General features: G+C 37.4%; 1 protein-coding gene across 1 annotated transcript; it reads right to left on the bottom strand.

Moving 5' to 3' along the window:
• Positions 1 to 79: 79 nt before the first annotated feature.
• On the bottom strand, positions 80 to 23,820 carry LOC145502686 (exportin-T-like). Its single transcript, XM_081482033.1, has 38 exons — positions 23,415 to 23,820; positions 23,188 to 23,270; positions 22,689 to 22,745; positions 21,197 to 21,266; positions 19,382 to 19,471; positions 19,114 to 19,242; positions 18,528 to 18,611; positions 18,205 to 18,314; positions 17,164 to 17,323; positions 16,207 to 16,286; positions 15,444 to 15,521; positions 15,042 to 15,120; positions 14,586 to 14,624; positions 14,124 to 14,186; positions 13,497 to 13,568; positions 13,308 to 13,360; positions 12,832 to 12,907; positions 12,223 to 12,282; positions 11,912 to 11,962; positions 11,438 to 11,506; positions 10,929 to 11,023; positions 10,651 to 10,717; positions 10,419 to 10,457; positions 10,157 to 10,213; positions 8,997 to 9,065; positions 8,786 to 8,859; positions 8,196 to 8,265; positions 7,716 to 7,874; positions 7,197 to 7,253; positions 6,661 to 6,756; positions 5,682 to 5,775; positions 4,948 to 5,015; positions 4,660 to 4,708; positions 4,445 to 4,560; positions 4,073 to 4,120; positions 3,905 to 3,976; positions 2,464 to 2,520; positions 80 to 1,422 (listed from the first exon to the last, which is right to left on the bottom strand). The coding sequence occupies exons 1-38, from the start codon at positions 23,472 to 23,474 to the stop codon at positions 1,396 to 1,398; spliced, it is 2,877 nt and encodes a 958-aa protein (XP_081338159.1). The 5' UTR covers positions 23,475 to 23,820; the 3' UTR covers positions 80 to 1,395.
• Between the last annotated feature and the right edge of the window lie 110 nt (positions 23,821 to 23,930).

Raw genomic sequence — 23,930 nt, 5'->3', positions numbered from 1 at the left:
TCGGGTGAAAAGCAAGTGGCTGCCCGAAAACTGAGGTCAAGGCTCTTTTCCTTTTTGCTCACAAAACACACAGAAAAACTGTTTTAGTTTGTCCGTTCTTTATTGCTCAAATGTCATTGTAGTGTGAAAAGCCGTGTTACATATTTTCAGGACAGACTCTCACAGAGTGACACTCCCTTCTCTATCTTATTACCTATAATTAACTTCAGTTTCAGGCTGGACACTCTTGGAGGACAAAAGCTAACACAATGAGATACTTGACATTATAAAAATACGAAAAAATAAAATGTGTCGCGAAAAAAATACATGGTTACGACTTTGCTTCCACTGAGCGATGTGCTTGTTCAACTAGGGGAGAAATACTTTGTTGAGAGGCACTGTAACAGTATTCAGTATACACTATTCGAAATACAGGTCCTCTCAATCCACAGAGCAGTGTGTTACTCACTTTTCATCAGTAACTCAAGATTGAAGAGTTGAAACAAGACCTATATTAGAATATGTCTTAAAGGAGCTACGTAACGGTTTGTCAATCTTGCAGAGCTTTGCCTAAATTTTTCAAGTTCGTCGTTTGTAATCCGTGTTAATCTTCTCCATCCTTAACCATCCTTGTTCCTTTATGGTTTATTATTATCTCACTAGCGATTTTCTATCTGAGTAAACTATTATTTTCAGGTTTCCTTCAATTGAAAGGTAATTTTGTACTTGGCCAAAATAACTCAAAATACTCTCGGACAACTCTATTAAGGGGACACAAACGTCTGTCCTGGCAAAATGCTTGCTCGTATAAACCATTGTATCTGTAACCACTATTGTCTAAAAGGTGGCCCCTTAATGAAGTTTCCACTGTATTTAGAAAAAGAGTTTGAAATTGAATGAAATACATTATCACTCAGTTCAAATATTCGGCTGCAAATATTTCTTTTCACAGATTTTTACAACTCGGCAACGTTTCGAGATTGGTTGAAATTCAAGATCTACTAATTATTTTACAAGCCTACAAACAATAGGTCGATAATTCAAATATCACCCTAAACTACAGATGCCACTAAATTGGTCATCATATCTTTGCAGTGATGAGCAAACATTTCCCAAAACGAAGTGTTAGCTTTTGTTTTAACTTCATTCATTTTGACTAACACTTTTTATCATAATATTTAGTAACAATATTGCAGGAAGGAGAAAAGTTCAAGGAAAATAATTATTTCACCGGTCTTTTTTACACTACTATTGCTGTACTAAACAATTAATTGGTAATTTTATATTACCACGCTGAACATTATAATTTTGACTCTATCTTTGAGTGAAATACAGTATTGTTATTGCACTGTACTGTAATATATTAATATACAAGATTTTTTCCCCTTCGTTAGACTGCGAAGGGTAAATCCTTTGTCATGAACGAAGGTTTGTGAAAAACGCCTGTGAAAAGAAGAACATTTTGTGTGAAATCACGAGGGCCATAGAAATAAGATCACTTCAGTAAACAATAAAAATGGAGTTACTTAGTTAGTTTAGTTAATTAGTTAACTTAATTAATTGATGTATAGTATTCTATTTATCTTCTTATGTAAATAGGCCACGTCTGTTGCTCCTCATGATGTTTTTGTTTTGAATTTTTGAATACAGACCTTTACTTGGTTATCATAAACCCAACAATAATTATCTTACGTGAAAAAAGGTACTCTAGAGACAGCTATGGAAATGTAATCCCATGTAATGTAATTTACAGAACTTTTGACCTGCAAATGCAAGGCTCAAATCTGTAGGTACTTTTACCATGAGTCATCACTTGAAATGTTTATGTAATTGTTTCTCTGTCAACCTTTGGCACTTTGGTGGATATATAGAGCAAGACCATCCACAGTTGACAAAGCAACAAGAAAAAGAACAAGAACACGAACACGAACACGAACACGAACACGAACAAGAACAAGAACAAGAACAAGAACAAGAACACGAACACGAACACGAGCACGAACAAGAGCACGAACAAGAGCACGAACAAGAACACGAACAAGAACAAGAACACGAACACGAACAAGAGCACGAACACGAACACGAACAAGAACATGAACAAGAACAAGACCAAGAACACGAACACGAACAAGAACATGAGCACGAACACGAACACGAACACGAACAAGAACATGAACAAGAACAAGACCAAGAAGACGAAGACGAAGACGAAGACGAAGACGAAGACGAAGACGAACAAGAACACGAACAAGAACAAGAACACGAACACGAACAAGAGCACGAACACGAACACGAACACGAACAAGAACATGAACAAGAACAAGACCAAGAACACGAACACGAACAAGAACATGAGCACGAACACGAACACGAACACGAACAAGAACATGAACAAGAACAAGACCAAGAAGACGAAGACGAAGACGAAGACGAAGACGAACAAGAACACGAACAAGAACAAGAATAGCAACAACAAGATCTTACCTTTACATAGCTCTTGAAGGTTTTTACATCAGCTTGCTGCAGTGCATGTGTATACTCCTAATAGAACAAACCCGCATAGAAACTTATCATTGCCACTGAAGTAATTTGGGAACAGAAAGTTTGTACTTTGTAAATTACTGTTTATAGTTGCCAGGCATAAAAATATGGGAGAGCTAAAAGACTTAGGGTTATGTTGGGTCACACCTCTCATATCTGGTAGAGAACAGTAACTAACAGTTTTCAGTATAAACCTACTAGCGTTCTATCACGAATGCCGTTCGCTAATTGGCTACGCTACTCACTATTTATTCTGTTGTAGATAGTGAGTAGCGTAGCAGTGTGCCCTTGTTATCAAAATGACGGTCGATTCTTTGTGTTTTCGAATTATCTGTGAACAAGATTTAGGGCCTGTTTACAAGGAGAGAAGGTTACCTTAATAAGTGGGTTACTCTAGCACTCACCCTCTTTTTTTCTTCGTCGCGTTTACAAGGCAGCCAGGGTTACTCGGGTTGGCTGGTTACCCTACCTGCGTGCTAGGGTTATCCTGGCAGGCGGGTTAACTTTTTCCCTTGTAAACACTCCAGATAAGGTTAACCCGCCTACCCGGGTTAACTTTCTACTTGTTTCCAGACCCTTTGAGAGTAACCGCGCATTAAGTTGTCGTGGGATGTAGGGCTATCCTACCTGTAAAATTTTCCTCGTAAACCCGGGCTATCTTTTGCCCTCCAGCTAGGGTTAACCCGTTTGCTAGGGTAACCCTCCCTCCTTGTAAACAGGCCCTTAGTTAAAGTTTTGAACGACTAGTAGATTTATACGAAAACAATTAGATTATTCACTCTCGATTTCTATGCGCTATAGCCATCACTGAGACGCATATACCCAGCTCGCAATTTTGCAGTTTAGCCCAAATTTGATGGAGGTTTGACGCACCCATAATTTAATTGTAAAATCTTGGCTAGGAAGAGTTTGGACAAATCCTAGGTGTCCTGGCTCGCTAAAGCTGGCACGTATAGTGTGGTATTCTCACCTTCCTCGCTAGCAGACGAAATCAACCTTTTACTTACACTATCAACACCTTTACCAAATTGAGTAGATAGTAGAAACAGGGACCGTGCTAGTTAGCCAAACAGTGCGTCATGTAGCAGCTCTTGTGAAGTCTCACATGAATGGCTCGATACACTTTAAGGGAGCACTAAAACAAACAACAGAAACAATGCCCCCTAGCCCCAAAACAATGACAGCCGCTACACTATGACGACAAATAGAATTACAAGCTTACGAGAGCCGCTACACTTCTACAAACAGTCAATACAGTCTGCAATAAATTGCTTGGTGGTCTTTAGTGCTAAACCCATTAGTGACAATAGTCCTTGTCACCTACAGAAACAATCTGACACGGACTATTTGTTCAGTGAAAGTCTTAACAACACTTAACACTTACCTGAATAAGTCCAGGAGCCAATTGTAGAGTTGGCAAATACTTGTTTTGAAGGAATTCTATAAATTCACCACCCTGCCAATAAGAAATAAAGTATGCATGGTTACATCACTATTATTTCAGGAAAATGACACCATTAAAAATAATGCTGCTATTTTTGGCTTTTCTTACCTGTTTCTGTAGAATCATTTTTTGTGTCAGTGCGATCTCCTGTAATGCCTGTTATAACAATACAAAACAATTAGAAAAAAAGTTTTCTTTGCTAGAGCAGATGATCAATTGTCAATATAATTTATTTTAATGGAACTACAATGCCCCAATAATTGCTGTTACCTACATGTCAAAAGCGCATTGTGTGGCAAAGGACAATATCAGCCTTAATACAGACCACTAACAATGAAAGAAATATTGCAAACATGCGAAGGTATAGTTCAAAGCTATTACGATGCTTAAACGTTTAGATGGATGTCAACTTTGCCAAGAAAGATGTACCTAATGGTCAACGCATAACCCTAAGGAAAACCAAGGTTAGTTTTTACATACCAAAACTGTCTGGGCATCATTCAAGTCAAATGTTGACTTCATTGGAGCCACAAAAGATGCGGGTACAATACTGTCGTAAATGAACTCTCTAAAGCCATTTAATCCATTGCTCCCACCTAAGAGGGAAAGGCAAGAAACAACTTGTCAAAGATGATAGATAATCAAATTAGATGGTATATATTATTCATGAAAACTGCACTGTGTATCGTCCTTACCCCAAACTTCAACTAGCTTGCGGAGAATGTTGAAGGAAATCTTTTGTGCCTGCAGATTACAAGAGATAGCTATTATTAATACTTATTTTCTCCTCGCTAGATTGCTCGAAAATTCAAAACACGTTCTTCATTCTTTTCATGAAACAACAGCCAGGAAAATGAACAGTTCACTACCTTTAATGTCAAATATTTCTACTAATTCTGTAAATAACTCGGGTTCAGACAAAACTTTGTGCTACAATAAGCGGAAGGAGTACGCTCTAAAAAGATGCTACACTACAACTTTACCACAGGGTCTGGGAATTCGACTCCTCCTTGGATCAGAGTCAACAACACTTGGTGTAAATCCTCAGGAGCTGTTAAGAAGACAAAAGTAAAAGATGCACTGAATACCAAACTCTTTATTGACTAAGAAACAGAGAACATGTAAGGTGTTTCTTTTGAGTTATAGAAACACAAGTGGACGTTTTGGAGAATGAGCAATGCTGTGGGAACATGAGCTGACGGGCCAGTGTTTCCAAAGCTTTTTCAAGTTCTCTGAAACTTCCATGAGTATATCTAAAACTCGAAAGAAATACGGTGAACATGTTCTATTTCTTTTAGAAAATAACCTGAAGAAAAAAAGAACACAACTTGTTTACTTTTATTATCAAAATGTAAATTCTCTTCGCTCACACCATCACGATTACAAAGCGATCAGTGCATGCATTATCTTTGGGCTATTTTCTAATATTATTATAAAAGATGAGATTGTGACTTTTAAGCTTAGTAAAGAAAGAAATGGTGACTGTGACTGCTTAATGGAGGTGACCACTTAATAGAGTGGCGCCGCTTAATATAGGTTCGACTGCACTTCATGCTATAGAAATCGGGATAAGCTTTAGCCTGACGGGCCACTTAGCTCCTATGCAGACTTTTTTTACCATATGTAACATGGATTCTGTGTAAGTACTGCTAGGGTCAGTGGAGTGAAAATCATCACGAGTCAAGATAAAAGATGATGTTTAGAAACAGACACTCACTTTGAGTAGTAAGAACTACTATCACATCATTTGTGACCACAGCAGCAACAAACAGGAAATAACTACGTCTCAGAGTTTCCTTCTCCTTTACTGCCTACAAGAGAATGATAACAAAAGTTTGTTGTAGTATTTGTGACATAAAAGTTAAAAACTCCATTCAAGTTGCCCTCTGAAAAGTCTTGAAGCTGAGGGACCAGATGTTGTGTTGAGCAAACCATTTAAAGAAACCCACAAACAGTTTCCAATCCCTAATCTACCGTCAAAATACAAGCACACCAAGATGATCTCATCACAACCCATTTCTCTGTGACAAGGACACAGACGATAATGAGGATGAAGATAGCCTGCAAAGCAGATGTTTCCTATTCTTTTCCAGGCGGAGAGATTGAACAAGTGAGTGAGCAAGCGGGGGAGCGAAGGAGCATGCCTGTGGTGAGAAAAAAACGGGGAGAAGTGGGGAGGGGGTGAGCAAGAAGGGGGAGGGGTGGGAAGAAAAGGAATCGTTCGCTCGCCTCACTCCCTCTCCTTGCTCCTTACTTTTTGCTCTCAGTCGCAGTTTTGTTCCCTTTGCATGCTTTTTTGGAAACACCTGCTATGCAGGCTAGGATGAAGACTGCCAATTTCATCAAGGCTCTCAATGACTGACACAATGTGAACTACCAAAGCATAAGAAAATCTGGTCTTCAACAGACACAAGATGGTACACTAATCACGACTGTAGCTAGTAACAGGCAAACCGAGGTACTTTCTTGTTTTTTCAAATACTTTTTGTATTCTGTATTTGAATAAAGTATTATTATTATCATTATAGTCATCATAAACACCCTAAATATCTAGGCTACGGCCCTACTTATGTGCTTCTCATGATTAGTCTACATGTATCTGTCCATATTGGCTGGATTTGCCTCTGAGAACCACCAAATAAATGAACCATGTGTGGTCATGGATTCACACTTTGCAGTCTAACTTTGTAACTTACCTGTACGTCTTTCTCATCAGCTGGTTTGCCGAGAACAGTAAAGATTCTGTTGACAATGGCCATGAAAACTTCTTGCAAGAAAGGACCAATTTGATGCTGGGAGAATAAAATACTTTAAATTAGTTACTTTTTCCTTAAAATATCAATAAATTGTCAAGGGGACAGATGAAACAATTTAACAAACTTAATCAAATACGAGAAATGTTCTTGATGAGCCACTAATTTCTCAGAATTAACATTAAAAGAAACTTATGGTAATCAGTTAAGAGAATTAATATTTTCATCTAGGGACTGTAAAGAGAGTCAATGAGACTCTTTCATTACTCTCCACTCATTGCGCAGTATCAGCTGTTACACAGAACACAACAGCCCCGTCTTTCCCCAACCCTTAGACTTTGCTCCTCCAACTGCCAGATTCTAAAGACAAAGATGGAACACACAGGCAAGCCCAGATATTTTTTTAACTTACTGACTGTAAAAAAAGCCCTGTTGTTTCCCACATGTACGTGAATGTGCTCCTAGTTAAATCGACCTACCTTGAATCTTGTAATAATTTGATTGATAAGCGGAATGAATTCTTGAATATCTCGAGCCTATCGGAATATAATTAAAAGAGGAATTTTTAACCTGTATAAGTTTTGCACCACACTAATTCTTTTAACCTCTAGGTATCACAAAGATATTTGTTATAAGTGATCTAACTTTGAGAGTGCCTGTCTCTACTTAAAAGCAGACTTTTAATGTGGGTTAAAGAAATGGGCAACCAAACAACACAAGGGTTTTCAACAGAGGGACAGCTGGTTTCTACAGGTGGCCAAAACTTTTTGAACTGAAATTCTCTATGGGAAAAACTTTCCTCTAGAGGGTCAAACTAGGTGGGAAAAATCATTCTCACAGCCGGTCAATTTGCCCAGTGCCTTAATGAAACCTCTGCAACATTCTAAGGGCAAGGAGTGACAAAATCTTTGTCGATTACTCCTACAGAGGCCAAAGTTAACTGCTGTGCTGGTAAGCCAATCATCTGTAGCGTTAAGTTCCTCTCAGTTAGTACTTACTGTACAGTCTTCCAGAAGATGTGAGACTGCAACTGGAATGAAAGGCAACACTCCTTCACCAAGGCACACAATCATTCTGTGTAGGTATTGCCGCACACCAGAGTGTATTATGTCACGATGAATGGGTATCGTTAGTGCACGTAGAAAAATTGGTAAAGCCTACAAAAACAAGAAAGCATGTGAGCCACAAAATGGGTTGTTATAGCGCAATTACTTAAATTTTTCGAGTCAAGGACTGAATCTCTAACAGTGTAAAAACACAGATAGTCAACAGTGTTTATGTTTTCATGTCAAAGAGACCATTACTTGCCACCATGAGAAGTTAGCCTGCCAGTCCATTTTTCTCAGTTTACATTTTGATTGGTTAGTTTTCTTCTAGGTGGCCCGGTTCAAGTAGTAACACTGTAAATGCACCTCTTAAGGTTCCAAAATTTTCTTTTATTATAATAGACTAGTACATCATGTGTGATTAGTCTTTACCTCTGTAAAGCATGGTGCACAACCACTGTCTTTCAGTGCTTGTTGATTGGGAAATGCTTTGGATGCCCGACTGAAATTTAAATCAATAAGAGATAATCACATACTGTACATAACACTATAACCATGGACATAAAGATATAGCTATTGCCAAAACTCCTCACTTTCCATGGCAAAGAATAAATTTTCAGACATTTAATTGCTTGGTGTTTCTTGGGCATGGAGAGTCATTCTGATCTGGAAAATCTGATTAAAAAACTGCCAAAATAAACTCTCCACAACAGCCAGTTAATCATGACAAATGGTGTATACAAAACCCAAGTTTTTTGGTAAAAGGTCGCAAAACTTGATGCATACGGTGCATCATTGGTCTCTATTTCTGTTTTATTTATGTATTTTGGTTGTTTACATACTCATATGCCACAATAAGCATTTTTAAAGGAAAAATGTCGCACTCTGAAAAATGGCAGGTGTCATATTACTGCCCTACCTCCCCAGAATGGTCACCTCTCTACAGTGGGCACTTTCCTCTGCCCCCAAGGTGGCCACTGTAGAGAGGTTTGACCATAATATGTTGATCAACATGATTATACCTGGCGTAGGCAACCAAATGATAGAGATGCTGGGCATATGCTGAGGATGAGACATCATCAGTTTCTGACATGAGCTGAAATGAAAATTAAAGGTACAGATAAATCATCCCATCCCACTGTAAACAAGTTAACTTTTTTCCAGTTTTTGGAATGACGACAAACACACTTGGATATGAAGTTATCAACACACAGCTGTACACTGTACAATCACCTTTGTAACTACTGATTCAAACTTCACAATGATTGGTGATAGCAGAGTCTTCATGTATAACAGCTGCTTCTGAACGAAAGGGAAAATAAATGCAATAAATTTCTGGTAGAGCAAGTAAGTTGAATGCAAAAATATTTGTCCAATGAAGATCAAAGTAACAATAAATATTTGGGGTATATGTTAAAATTTAAATGTCACATCTTGATGTACTTACAGATGCACTAGAACCTTATCTAAGTAGGACGTAACTATCGCTTTTCAGTTCATACCTACTACTCCTATTTGTATCTGCTTCTACTCCTACATCTACTGCTGCTGGAACTTGCGATCTTCTGGTTTTCGCTATTTCATCAGTCGCTACCTATTGTGAACTAGATCTATGGACTTGATCTATCATTAAATGAGGGTCATACAGCGGTATTCTCGTGCTGTGTGATTAGCTGATTTTATTTTCGGTGAAACATGAATTTAAGAAATTATTCTTCGCAATCTGTGACCTGATGGTTTTGCGTGACCCGTGATGAACTTCAATTATTCACCAATATTTGTGATTTCACCACTCTATTCTACGTGATTTCGAGATGTGGGTCCTCTGAATGGTTACAGTTGTCTATCGAGAGTGACTAAGGCATGCCATTTGCAATATTGGTGCCTTAACTTAGCCTGTCACAATTTTACTTTCTTCAAACACTCTTTCTAGTATAAGAACAGGTTATTAAAAAGAGTATCTACTTGCTTATTTTCATGATTCAGGAAAATGAAATTTTTATATTCGCAATCCTCAAATTTTTTCGTTCATGAGCTGTGCCATAGACCCCTGTATGACCCTCTTAAATCGGTGTGAATCTACCAAGTGGAGCTTGAATCACTTATCATCTCGCACAGTGCTACTGCGCAGTTGTTTAAGATTTGAGTAAGAAGCAACCTCTGGAATCTTTACAATTACAATGTCTATGATTGATCACTGCTCTGTTTTGAAATTTTTCCATGCAGTGTACTTGTACAATGAGCAGAGACAATCAAGTAGAAAACACTGCATCAGAACGTATTTTCAGCCCAAAACCCAGATTCTAATGCAGTGTAGGAAGGGATACACCCTTAATTATACATGCTGGGTGATTTTGCATAGCTGTTAATCACTTATTTTTTCTCTACTGTACCTCTGGCACTGCCCCACTGGCAACAATGAGAATCCCTGCACTTTCATAAAGGAATAACTACACGAAAAAAATAAAAAAAAGTCTGTTTAATTAGGTACCCTAGAAATGGCCAAGAACAGCTATATATGTACACAAGCAAATACAGTATTAATATTTTGGCAGGGAGAAAAAACGTATATAATACATAATTAATGTTCGCTACAATTTACCCCTTTTTGCAAACAAGGACAGAATTACACCAAGAAATGTTAGTGAAAATTACCTGATCATCACCAGAAAGTAGCTGCTGATAACCATTGTCCTAATAAAAAAAAAAAATTGTTGTGTGAAGACAAAAGAATGTTGAAACATTATGTTGTACTCTTGAAACAGGACATTGTAATCCAGCAGTGGTTCTATAGATATGTTTATTTAAAATGAACTCAGGTTTTTAATGGGTAAAAATCAACAATTTTTTATGGTAAAGAGAGTGGCTTGTTTTATTTTATACTCACAGGAGAAATAACAAGAAGGGTCTGCAGTGTCTTCAACACATCATGAGCAAAGTTGAGCATGTTAGCTCTGGAACAAACAGCAAGACACATTCAAAATGTTTGTAAAGAGACTAAAGAAAGTAAACTACTGCAAACACAGACACCAGAACATCATATTGTATGTGCAGATGGCTACAGCACCAGTGTTCTTTAGGTAGTCATGGTATAAATGCCAAGCAAAAAATCAAACAATTTTGTACATTTTAGATTGCTAAATCACAAAGTATAAAGACACATACTTATGAGATTTGATAAATCTTGAAAATAAATAAGAGCATCGACTCCTGACAGTGCAGTTTGGATTGCGCAGGCCTCTCTCATCAAGAAAAGCAATCTAAGAAGAAACAAAATTGTAATGGTAACTATAAATTAAATCAGAGTAGAAAAATATATACAGGTGATAGATTGTTGAGGCATCCTGACCCAATTTCTGACATGATATCCTGTAATGTACATGTACTAACATCCCATTCTCTGTGATTAGCCATGCATGCACATTGTACTTGAAGCAAATTTTTCTCTGCTGTTGGAAATTTGAAACTAGTAACTCATCATGCTCTGTGGGTAGGGAGAGGCACTGTGAGAGTAAAGTGTCTTGCCCAAGAACACAACACAATGTTCCCAGCCAGGGCTTGAACCTGGACCTCTCGAGCACACTAACCATGAGGCCACTATGCCTCCACATTGGCAGTGTAAGCCTATGGATAAACGTTTTTTGTTTTAACAGAATCAACTGAAAAACCCTTACCAGTACTGTTGGAATGTGCTGAGCCTGACCGCTGAAAAACCTGTCGTACCTAACAACAGTTTCAAAGAACTGAAAAAGAAAACAGTCATGTCAAATGAAACTTACAATTAGCAATCTAAAACAGTGTGAGGGCATCAGAAAGAAACTGCTGAAATTCAGTCAAGGATATATCTACCTTTACCAGAAATAAATTGTCATGAAAGAGCATCTCATTCAGGTGAGCAGAAAACAGATGGGAATTTCTGTCTTACTGGGTACAATATTCTAGCACTTTCAGTTGAAAACTGAGTTACTGGTAAATGATATCACTGGTCAGCTACCTACTGCAGCTGTAGACTACTCACAATCATAACTTGGAATCTGTTTTCCAGAGTACTTGTAATATTTTTTAACGGATATACATAGAAAAAGGGTGATTCAATTGATCTGATTTACATACAAAGTAAACTTGAGTGTTAAAATAAAAGCTATTACCATTTGAGCCACTGAAGAGTGATTGTAGAAGGACACGTTACTTGTTACCAGCTGTAGGAAGAAAAAACCAATCAGTCAATCAATCAAGAACATCAGTAAGCCTATTAGCATGTCGGTCCATGAGTCCATGAGTCTGTCCGTCAGTAAGGCTGTCTGTTCATCTATATGTCCCTCTGTCTGTACGAACAACATAAACTATCAAGCATGGCGTGGCATGATGAAGAATGTTCAGTCCTGTTTTGTCCAAATTTAAGTACTACAATTATACATAAATTAAACGAGTTAAGATTTGTTAATTAGTAAAACCTTACCAAACTCATCATTTGTTGGAGTGCTGCAAACTTCGAAGCATCAGAGTACAATTGCTGAGTCTAATAATGAAAAGGAAAAAGAAAATGCTTCAATGAATAAATTATTAACAATATGCTCAAAATAAATGTTTGAAGTTGTCCTTCAGTGGAATGTTGATTAAATGGGCGATTCGATTTCAAGAGGCCTTGACCAACATGTACTGTATTTCTTTTTTATTCCAAGCTTTTGCCAATCTACTGCATCATCGGGGAATGTAAAGAAAATATTCCACTATACACTGTATGTGATATAAAAGTGATAAAAAATACTACAAGGGGCAGGGGAATGTCTAAGCACCCATGTCAAACCACATTTGAATAATAGCCTTCGCTACTTATTCGACATTTAGTGTAACACTTTGGCCACAGCTACAGTATACAGTGTATATCCATTTATGACCATCAAAAAGCACACCATACAGGGTACACTTTACTATCAGATCCTAAAATGATAGAGAATGTCAATGGGCTTGTAGATTCCACTGTATTTGTCATTTGTGATCATGTCCTTAATTAGGAATTATATTAGGAAATCCCCGACCATATTAACTTTGTCCAATTGTCTCTTACCGACATTGCTTCACCAAGCATGTACAGGACTCTTACAGCTATTTCTACATCCATGAATTTTGCTCCATCTAGCTTCCTGCACAAGAGAATAAAATTATTAAATGCAATCAAGTGAACATATAAGTTCAATTAACAACTGAGGAAATCACACGATACCCAAGGTTTTTGTTCAGTGGACGACTGAGGCCAGACACTACATTGAGTTGTTAACCGTGTCACATTGCATTATAATGTCCAGTACATTTTTTTTTTAAGTGAACTGTCAAAGTGTTCCTACTAGTCTCAGAATTTCAAAAGTTCTCTGGGTGGGCTGGGAAAGGGGCAGGGGGAGAGCGGGTTGCATGCCTCAGATCTACAAGAGAAGCCTTTGGCACGCAAAAACCACCTTACGGAAGTTAAAGTGTTTGCATCTGGTGCTGGAATAAAAACAGAACTTTTGAAAACAACTTTTCAAATTGAAGGACTCTTACACTTACCCAAATGTTGAGTTCAAAATATTATGAACTGAAACCAACACCAGGTTAGGATCCTGAAATAGAAATCAAGACAATAAAGTTACCTGTCAATCCTGTACTTTCGAAGAAAGGGTTACAGTAAATAATGTTTCATGTTGTAAAGTGATCTAAAATGCAAAACCTAGAGCTAGAAAATGTTATTCACTGTACCAGCTGAGCGATGTTGTCAAACAAAATCTTCATTTCTTTTCTGTATTCAATGAACATGGCTTCATCTTCACCCTACAAGGTAAACAAAACAATACAATTTTGATGGTAAATTACTAGCTCGAAATAAGAGAAAAATCTTTATCAATAGAAGCCACATGGAAAAAAATTAGTTCTTCCATAGGTTACATCTGCATATGAGCCAAGTGGCCCATCAGTCTGTCACTTATCCCTGGTTTCAGTAGCATGAAGCAACAAGGAGTATTCTACTCCCCCTTGGATGAGATGCTAGTCCATTGCAGGGTTACCCCCCAGCATTAAGTTTGCTGCTACCCATTTATACACCTGGGTGGAGAGAGACACTGCGAGAGTAATATTTATTAAGTGTCATTTCCAAGAACACAACACAATGTCACTGGCCAGGGTTCCAACCCAGACAGCTCAATCCGGAGGCAAGTGCACTAACCATGAAACCTCTGCACTGGTCATATTAATTTCTACTATAGAGATACAAAAAAAACTTGTGGGTAATAAAAATCAATGTCATGATCAAAATGCGACAAATGTTAAGTTTGAGGTACACACCAGCAGAAGGATAAATCTGACACCAACTAAATGACAAATATATACCTCATGTTCAAAATTATAAGATTCGTCATACTTCATCTTCTTGATAATGACATGCAGTATTCCCTGAAACAAAATACACACAGAATAGTTAATTTTCAACACATCCCGGGTGGTGTCATTGTCAACATTAATACATGTACTCTTCGTCACTCATGGAATGGTTTTATTAAGGGCCAGGCACCGGGCAAATTGACTTGCTGCGAAGACAATTTTGCCCATCCAGTTGAACCATCTTGAGGAAAGTTTTATTTAGAAAGAAGTTCAGTTCAAATAGTTTGCCCGCCTGTGAAAACCAGTTGCCCTACTGCTGAAAACATTAACGAAACCATGCTCTGACATGCCATAGAAACTGAAGTTAAACAATGGCACTGAAGATTCATCTGGCCCCACCCACTCTTACGTTATGGAGAATTCTAAGAAACTTTATTCTTAACATTGACCTTTAACCTAACATAATCTTACCCTCAAGTTTGTCTTTTGCTGTTCACTTATATTTGAAATCTGGAAGACAATTTAGTGGTTAATAGGGCCTTAACCACCATTCCTTTTGAGAAATGTGATCAAAGATGACCAAGACCACAGAAGAGTATAAAAACAGTGAGATTACATGTATTTAAAAAGAGCATAAAGACTAGACTACCACTTGATAACCTAAAATAGACATTAGAGCTTAGAGCTCAAAACAAAGCGAACCTTCAACATCAACATTAAAATTTTCACTTCTAATCTTCACATATTTTTTTATAGTTCTTCTTGAGAGAATATAAAAGATGATTCTTCACTTTTACAAAATGCTTTACCTTCTTTAATTTTCTTACAAAAGGAAAGAGAAATGTTAGCATTTCATAACTTCTCCAAAGCCTTCTGCAAAGCACAATAGTCCTCTTGACTAATAGTTGAGAGTTAAATCTGTATTACCTGTTTTAAAACAGTCAAGTATGAATACCCAAAACCAGATACATTCTGGGAAACATCATCATCATCATGATCTAAGAATCTAAATAGAAGCAAAATAATTGAATAAATACGCAGCAATAAAAGAAATGGTTGGAACACCTTTTCTCTCTGTCTATTAAAATCTCAATTTCTGGGCTGGGTTATGAAAATGTTGACAGATATAACATCAGTAAAAAGGGAGGAATTATCGTCCCTTAATAAACCATCTAATCGTTAAAGCTAACATTAAATGAAATTGAAGCACTGTCTGTGTTAATTGGGTAAACTTGAATACATATATGTAGATTTGTTTAAGGTTAATAGAGGATTAGAAAGCATACTCGACAGGAAGTAATCATTGCTCAGTATTAACAAACTACTTACTTGAAAAGGTATGGCAACTTCTCCTCGGCAGCACACAGGCATTTCGCTGCAGCTTCTGTATCACCAGATTTTGTGAGCCTAGACATGAGAAACAAAAATTTATGTTACAGTCCAACTGTACATGTATGTTCTGTGGATGTACTGTATGTTGAGAGGATGAGAGAGGTAGAGAGGAGGAAGAGGCAAACGCAAAGGCAGAAAGAAAGTGAGAGGATAAGAGAGATAAGATAAGTATTTTTATTTAGAGGAAGAGATGTGGAAAGGAAGGAAGAGAGGAAAAAGATAAATTAGAAGGGAGGTGGAGAGTAAAACGGGGGATTAGAGGGAGACAGACAGGAGGCAAGGAGATGAAGAGAAGAGAAAAAAGAATGGGAAGGGAGCAAAGAGCAGGCAGGGAGATGACAAACGAGGATGGGAGGGAAGGGAAGGGATGGAAAGGGAATGGAAGAGATGAAAAGAAAAGGGAAGAAAGAGGTTGAGAAGAGAAGAAGAAACAAAAAGGGAGACAGAGTAGGCAGTCTAAAAAGAAGGAAGGAAGAGGATGGGAGGTAGACAAAAGGGAAAGAAGAAGAGAGCAGCAAGAGGAATGAAAAGAGAGGCAGAGAGGAAGCAAAAAGATAAGGAAATAGACAAGAGAAACAGGCATGGGAAGAGCTGTTGATAAGAGGCTAGCAAATGAAAAGGAAGGTAGAATATAGAGTTTTTTTGAGAGGAAAAGAGATGAGATAGAATGTAGACTGAAACATTTCAAGTTATTCCTTACTTATTGTAACTGTTGAGAAGTTGTGTTCCAGCTGCACCCATCAACTTTGCTAGTTTAGCAAGGAAGTCTGCATCTTCATCCTGCAACATAAAAGAATAATGAAATTTATACAGCACACCACAGAAAATAAAACACATTTAATTTATAGGTGTCCAAGAATTGTTAAACTGGCAAAACACTTTTTGGTTTGCCTTACTGAAAGATATTAGAGAAAAAAGAGAACTTCTAAAAAGCTAGTCCCAGTACAGAATGTCTGGACAAGTACTTTCCAGTGGAACAAACTGTAAATTTAAGCATTTGCCATTAAGCCCCTCACCAAAATTTCTGGAATTAAAAACAAAAAATGGAAAGTGGACCAGATGCGCCGTGTGCTCCTATCCAAGACATTTAATGCTGATCTTGAAACGTACCTCTTTTGATAAAAGGGAAAAGGCAAATTATTATGCAAACTGGAAGAAAAACCTCAAAAGCACCTAAGTATTATTCACCCTGCAGGGGATCTCGAGTAGCAATATTCACACCAAAGTACTGTATGTAAACTAAGGTCAAATGCCAGCAGCAGCATCATTATGACCTTGAATCACAGCAAGAAAAAACCTAGGCATGATTGCCCCAGGCAAGTTAAGTTTGGGCCAGTGAAATTAGCCTCGTAGTAGTAGTAGTCTAGTGAGTCTGAGTGAAATTGCAAGCTTGATAAAATTAAATGATAATTTCCAGCCAGAAACGATTTCTCAAAATTAAAGAAGTCCTACAAGATGAGCAAAAGCCTGCATTGAAAGCATGGATTGATTTAAAATCCACGTATACTTGATTGCAAAAATTATATATCAGTTGGGACAAGTGAAAACTGAAATTTGCAGGCCCACTGGGCAAGTGGATTTCAAATGTTCTTTCTTCCTGTCTCATTCATGCAATCCTTATTAAAACTAAACTGAAGATCACTCCCAAGTAATTTACCTCTTGAAGTTGAAGAACTCCACTCTTTTCTAAGACACTCAGAAGAGACTCAACTAATTCTTGTTTGGCTACTGGTTCCATTCCCTTTATTATAATCTCATGCATACAATCACAAGCACTCTCACGAAGAACTTCCACTGACGTGTATTGAAGCAGCAAGCTAAGAAAGTAATAACAGAAAAAAAATCAAAACTTAAGCCATTGTTACAAGAACTCTGAGGGCATCTGAGCTGGCAACAGCTCAACTATTCAGCTGAAAATCTGGGGACAAAAATCGAATGGAATGGAAATTCCCAGTAAGACATATATTCCTGAAATTTGGGTATACAGAAATCCTGGAAAATGCTGTTCCATTTGCCACACGAAATTAGAAAATAACACAAACAGGAATTTTTGTCGGATGGTAAGCGCCCCTAAGAATTAAAAGGTTGGTGTAAGCCCTCATGGAAGGCAAAACAGCCTACATGTAAGTGAGACCCTGGCGAGTGTCTATGTGTATTTTTAGCATCTCTGTAAGTACTGTACTTCTCTCACAATGCACACCCCACCCAAGAGTATAATCGGCACAAAAAAGGTGGTGAAAACCTTGGGTAACCATCCAATAAAAATAGCATTGCTACATATTTCTAGAAACAGGATTTATGTAACTCCACTAATGGCCAGCTCTCTACAACTACCACTTTTTTTTTACATTCTCTCTTTTTTTAATCTCTCAATGGCAAACACCTTTTAACAATGGCAACAGCCACTAAGAGCACCTCCACTGCAAAAAAACCTCTCCACAACAGCCAGTTAACTGACAAATGATGAATACAAATAGCCACTTTTTATTGTAAAAGGTCACAAAACTTGACCTGTAACATGCGTTGCTGGTCTTTGTTTCTGTTTGGTTTCTGTTTTATTGATATATTTTGAATGTGTTACGTATTTATATGCTACAATAAGCACGTTTTTGATGAACACCGCTCTAAGACTTCCACTTTCATCTGTCCCCAAGATGGCCATTGTGGTGAGGTTCGACTAGAATAAACCATGTATCACCTTATAAATCTCTCATTTGCAATCAGCCCAATGTCGATCCATTCAACGTAAGCTCCTATGACGTCCAAGCACAAGCACATCAAAGATGACAGGCTGTTCTCATATGTTTTCTTTAGGGAAAAAAAAGCATTAGGTTGCCTTAGTAGTGAATAATTCAATTTAAAGTAGAGTGACAAGCCATGCCCTTTGGGCCAGCACATACATGTACCTATATAGTCCGTATGCTGGAGTACCCCCCCCAGGGACGTCCCCCAGGCAAACTGGCTCCTGTAAGCCCCAGGATTAAAGCAAGTATTTTAAAGAACAAATTAAAGCAACCTCACCAATATCTGATACCAGGAATCCACAAGCTCTGTAATACAGCTGTCCCTCATGGTGTCTTTGATCTTGGTATTTCTTTCAGCCTCCTGTTGAAAAGGAAAACACAAAATGTACAAAATTAATGATGATTTCTCATCAGCAGGGGTTTCCAAGGGTCCGGTACCAGGTTAATTGACTGGATGTGAGAATGATTTTGCCTGCCTATTTGACCATCTAGAAGAAAGTTTTTCTTACAAAGAAGTTGAAGGCAAAAAGTTTTGCCCACCTTTGAAACTCACTTTCCCTCCAGCTGAAAACGTTTAATTATGAAAGCACTGCACCAGGGAACTATATATGTCAGGCTGCTATAGACATCTCATGTGTATACTTGTGATCAAACTAAAGGAAACCCTGAGGAGATAATGTTTAAGCTACGTTTTGGTCTGTGAAGCTAATGGAAGCAAAGGTCTAGTTGTTCTCTTGAGCTTCATTGTCTAACATTCTGACAACTTACCTATCTGCGGTTGACCTAAGTATAAGTTTTTGCCTCAAATTTTCAACTACAATAACTTATCAATAACTGGGCTGACTAGGCTTTAAAATGCTGACCTGTGCACTTCTTGTGACGTCCCTGTCCACAACCTCTTCGTCGATAGCCTTTAAAATTCTAAGGTACATGTCCACTGCTTGAGCCCCGAACTGTAAGCACTGCAGAAGATCTGAGAAAAACAGTGGCCACTAGAAAAGAAGGAATGCACGGATATGGTTTAGATTGGGGAACATCAACGTACAAACACACACCTTTCATTTTTATGAAAGTTATTATTGACTTTTTGGTTAGTAGAATCAAAACAATACTAAATTGTTACCAGCTTACTTTGTCGGGATAGTCACAGACAAAGATCAAGCTGAACACTTGAGCTGCCTTGTTTTTTAGAAAATTCTCTTCTTCTCTTTCAGTAGAGCACTGAAATAATAATAATAAACAAAACTTGTCAGTACAGTGAAGGATGACATCAAATTGTTAGAAAATACCCAAAAGACTGACAGAATGTAATTTTTAGTATCACTTCATTCAGAAATATATAGTATTCACCCTTTGATCAACAGCACTGATTAAGTGGGAACGTGGAGCAAAGGAGAAGTTGAAATGAAGCAGAAGGGAAAAAATCAAGAACTCTTTCAAGATTGTATTTCTTATTTAAGGACGTTCGCCCTTATTGTTTCTGCGTATCCTTACTGTACATGCAAATTCACATGATGCATTGAGTATCCGCTAAGTAATAAAATGAACAATTACAGGGCAGATGGCCATTCCTGCAGCTTTCACTGAATTTAATGATCTTGGACATTCGGTGATGCCTATTTTTCTTGATGGATCATTTGCTCTACTGATTTTCTACATTTAGTGAAAAAATGAAGAAAATCTATCAATTAAAAATTTGAATTTTTTGCAAAATGCACCATCGAATTCTGTTCTTTTTAGCTCTTTGTTTATCTGCATGGTGGTTTCGATTGCCTGTTGAAGGGTTAAGTTTTGTGAAAACATTGGCAACATTTGGAATTATCAACGCAACAGATTCACTTACTCAAAATATTAATAGTAAGAATAGTTTGTCTCTGTTGATTCATCTTTGATATTTTACGTTAAAAACCCTGGAGACCATGCTGATTTATGTGTGCCATTTTTTCAAAATCAGACTAGTTTTCCACACGCTTTATCTCTGAAATGAAATCCATGACCCCCATGTTTTCTTTTCATTGCTGAAACAAGTAATTCATTATCTGTCTACAGCGGAAGTTTGAAGAAAATCTATTGAGTAGAGCGCTTTCGCACAAATGAACCTTCACAACAGTGAAAACACAACATATACAAGCAAATGATAAATTTAAAGGCTAGTTTTCACTACTAGTGACAGAATGGTAATCAGAAGCGTAGAGTGATATGATCTAGTGAAAATCAAACTGACAGAGTCAGAAGAAGAACACCCATTCCACTTATGACTCAGTCGCTTACGATCTAGTGAAAACTAGATTGTCAGAGTCGGAAGCAGAAGCACAAGAACTAACCAATCACAACGCCCGGAATCGAGCATTGTGATTCATTTAATCTTCCTCTTCTGCTTCTGACTCTGACAATCTAGTTTTCACTAGTTCGTTAGCAATCAGAGTCATAAGAAATGGAAACGTTCTGATTCTTCCGACTCCAATTCTGTTGAGCTTATGACTCCACTTATGACTCCAATTTTCGATTTTCACTAGGTCGTAAGCTCTTTTATGACTCTGACTACAACTCCGACTCCATCGCTACTGAAAACCAGCCTCAAGAACACAAGAGCATTGCACAAAGAAACACAAGCTGATTGCTTCTTGTGCTCCTTGAATTTTCTGTAAAATTTCCAAATGCTTACATTATGTATGTGTGATTTAATAATGTAACATGAATTGAACCATTATCGTAGCAGGGATTCCATTAACATTTTCAGCAAGAGAGCAACTAGTTTCCACAGGTGGGCAAACCTCTTTGAATTGAAATTCTTAATAACAAAAACTTTCCTCTAGATGGTCAAACCAGGCGGGCAAAATCATCCTCACAGCTGGTCAGTTTGTCCAGTGCCCGGCATTTAATGAAATCCCTGTTGTAGCATGCGGAATTCCTCATAATAAGCGTTGCTTAAAGCAGGTCAAATACCTGATTTCGTAGCCAAGTCAAAAGAATCTCTCTGACTGCTTGTTGATCCACAGGTCCTGAAGCTACATGCCTAGGTAGTGTATATATGTACAGATACAATAAAAATTATAAGTAATTATAAACAATTATTATGAAACAGCAGTGATCAGGGGTTTCATAAACATTTCAGTGGAAGGGAAACTGGTTTTCACAGATGGGTAAATTTCTGAAATGAACTTCCTTATAAGTAAAAATGACGGTCAAACCAGACGAGCAAAATCATCCTCACAGCGGGTCAATTTCCCTGGTGCCCGGCCTCCAATGAAACCCCCGGCAGTGATCATGTTATCTAAATGTCTGTTAAATAAAATACTTCAATCATTACCAGTGGGATATATTATAGCTTATAATCCATCAAATATTTTCGCTGGCACATAATTGGTCTAATTGTGTCACATGACTGAATATGCCCCAGCTGAAACTGGGGAATGTCCGAGTGAGATTCCTTAATTTTCAAAACCATGTGCGTTCCGGAAAATATTTGAAGGATAATAAACACAATGGCTTCCATTTGGCACAATAATATACTCAGACAGTTTTTTCTTCAACATAATCTGTTCCTCAAAGCTCACGGTTTTCCTCCAGTTACACTCTCGGAAAACTGTTTGTTCCTTGGTACTGATAACGTCCCTGGACAACTATCCCAGCATATTTTTGCACCAAATGGAGGCTACTGTTTATTTATAATTATTATATATTTTACATGTATAATGATGTCTACAGGAACAGATGCTCTGATTGATTTTCACAAGTTGTGAGTGTTTTGTCAGGAAGCTTGACAGCAATAATCAATTAGGTTATGATGTTAAATTATTTTCTTTACTTGACTGTCCACTTTTATATATACACAACTAGATGATAGACGGTTAGGGAAATACATTATACTGGTCATAAACTAGGGATAGAGTGGTTTTCAATTGAGCGTCAAAAGTAACCTGGCAATTATTTTTAAAAACACAACAATGCTTTTCAGTTTTTGGAACATGTTTCGATGTTTCAAACATCATCATCAGCCATAATGAATATATAAGGTTTACAGAAAGATCGTTATTATATATGTAACAGCCTATACAATGAGCCTTTATAAATTTAAATTAACGTAAAAATAAGTTTGCATTTTACGTTAATTTAAATTTATAAAGGCTCATTGTATAGGCTCTTACATACATAATAATGATCTTTCTGTAAACCTTATATATTCATTATGGCTGATGATGATGTTTGAAACACCGAAACATGTTCAGAAAACTGAAAAGCAATGTTGTGTTTTTAAAAATATTTACAACACTTGTGCTATCAAGACCCTTAGGTAAACCTGGCAACTACGTGTACTTTGGTTCCAGTTTTACTATGGCTTGAGATTGCTAAGTAATTTGTTTACTTGTTGCTTTTTGACACTCGCTTGAAAATCACTCTAATATCATGGCAATGTAATTAAAACCACTTGTCATACCTTGTTTTTATATGATGCTCCAGAACTTGGAAACAAAAGAACTTGACAGTTTCATCACTGATGGAAACAAAATTTAATTGTTGAGGTCAGACATTATCGTCAACTTTGTATCAACAATGATTTTTCATACCATGATGTATTTATAAAGAGGTCTTATGTGTCACTTGGCATCTACCATCCACACTGTGTACAGCAACCCCCTCCCGCCCCCCACCAACTGTCATCTGAACAATGAATGAATTTGAGATGTCACCACAATCTCTGACCTGTTTTACATTGATTAATTAGTTAATTAACATGTCTGTCAAAGACCTTCTTCCATAATAAACAATGCAACCAAAAACTGTTCTACTTCTGTATAGATGCAAGAAAAACTGCCGATCTTTTTTTAGTGTGCAAAGCCTAGGAGAAAAGGTTTCTACAAAAATAAATTCTTGATAAAAAAGAGTTATGCTTAAATTATTTTTTTAATCTGAGATAAGCTGTGTACAGTACATACCTGTAAAGATTTCGGATAAGAGCGTCACCACAGAGCTTCCATCCATCTGGAGAATTTTTCAGCTGTTCAAAATATTGCAGGGCCTACACAAAGTAGTTCAGGGATAAGGTTAACTTTAAAACGTTGCCTGGATGCAAAATGCGATGGCATCAGAAAAACATTCTCTAATTTAACGTAATGGTTAAAGAAGAAATATTATATCAATTAGCGATTTTTTAAATACTCACCCCTACTTGCGATGTGGCATTTGCAGCTGACTGTAGCCCTTGAAGTAAGTTTTCAGCCATAAAGAAAGCAAATCTCGTACGTAGTGGAATCCAAAATGCCCCACATGGGAAGCAAAATGAAAACGCCACGAACTAAATTTGCCCAAACGAAATAATTGTATTTACGAATTATTTATTCATTTCCCGAAGGGAAAGATTTGTCGTGGCTTTATTGAAATCCCACAGGGGTTCAAAAACTGAATTCTACTCGAGAATTCTGCATTTCAAAGACTTTCCCTCGTCATAACAGTTCGTCTCTCAAAGTACACAACTGCACATGGGAAACCACGTTGCATCATTATTGCACCAGGACCATATATTACGGGCTTTACGATGATCTCCAAAACTGCGCCTTTCCTCAAATCGCTTATCTCACAAATTTTGTTTTTATGAAGACAACTTTTACAACTTTAATCTGCAGAGCGCTGTTCTGAAAGCATTGTCGAAAGCTTTACATTTGTTCTGTGATTAACTAGA

The sequence above is a fragment of the Orbicella franksi genome, chromosome 11, assembly GCF_964199315.1.
Source record: "Orbicella franksi chromosome 11, jaOrbFran1.1, whole genome shotgun sequence".
NCBI classification, from domain to species: Eukaryota; Metazoa; Cnidaria; class Anthozoa; order Scleractinia; family Merulinidae; genus Orbicella; species Orbicella franksi.
The sequence above is the reverse complement of the archived record's forward strand: the minus strand, read 5'-3'. Positions and strand labels throughout refer to the sequence as shown.

Bases quoted from the DNA above. Each gene is read 5' to 3' on its own strand.
- LOC145502686 (XM_081482033.1), bottom strand. From the start codon at position 23,474: ATGGCTGAAAACTTACTTCAAGGGCTACAGTCAGCTGCAAATGCCACA. The intron at 7,875-8,195 runs GTAAAGACTAAT...TTGTTTTTGTAG, and splicing joins GTGCACCATGCTTTACAGAG to GCTTTACCAATTTTTCTACG. The intron at 4,561-4,659 runs GTAAGGACGATA...TTTCCCTCTTAG, and splicing joins CAAGCTAGTTGAAGTTTGGG to GTGGGAGCAATGGATTAAAT.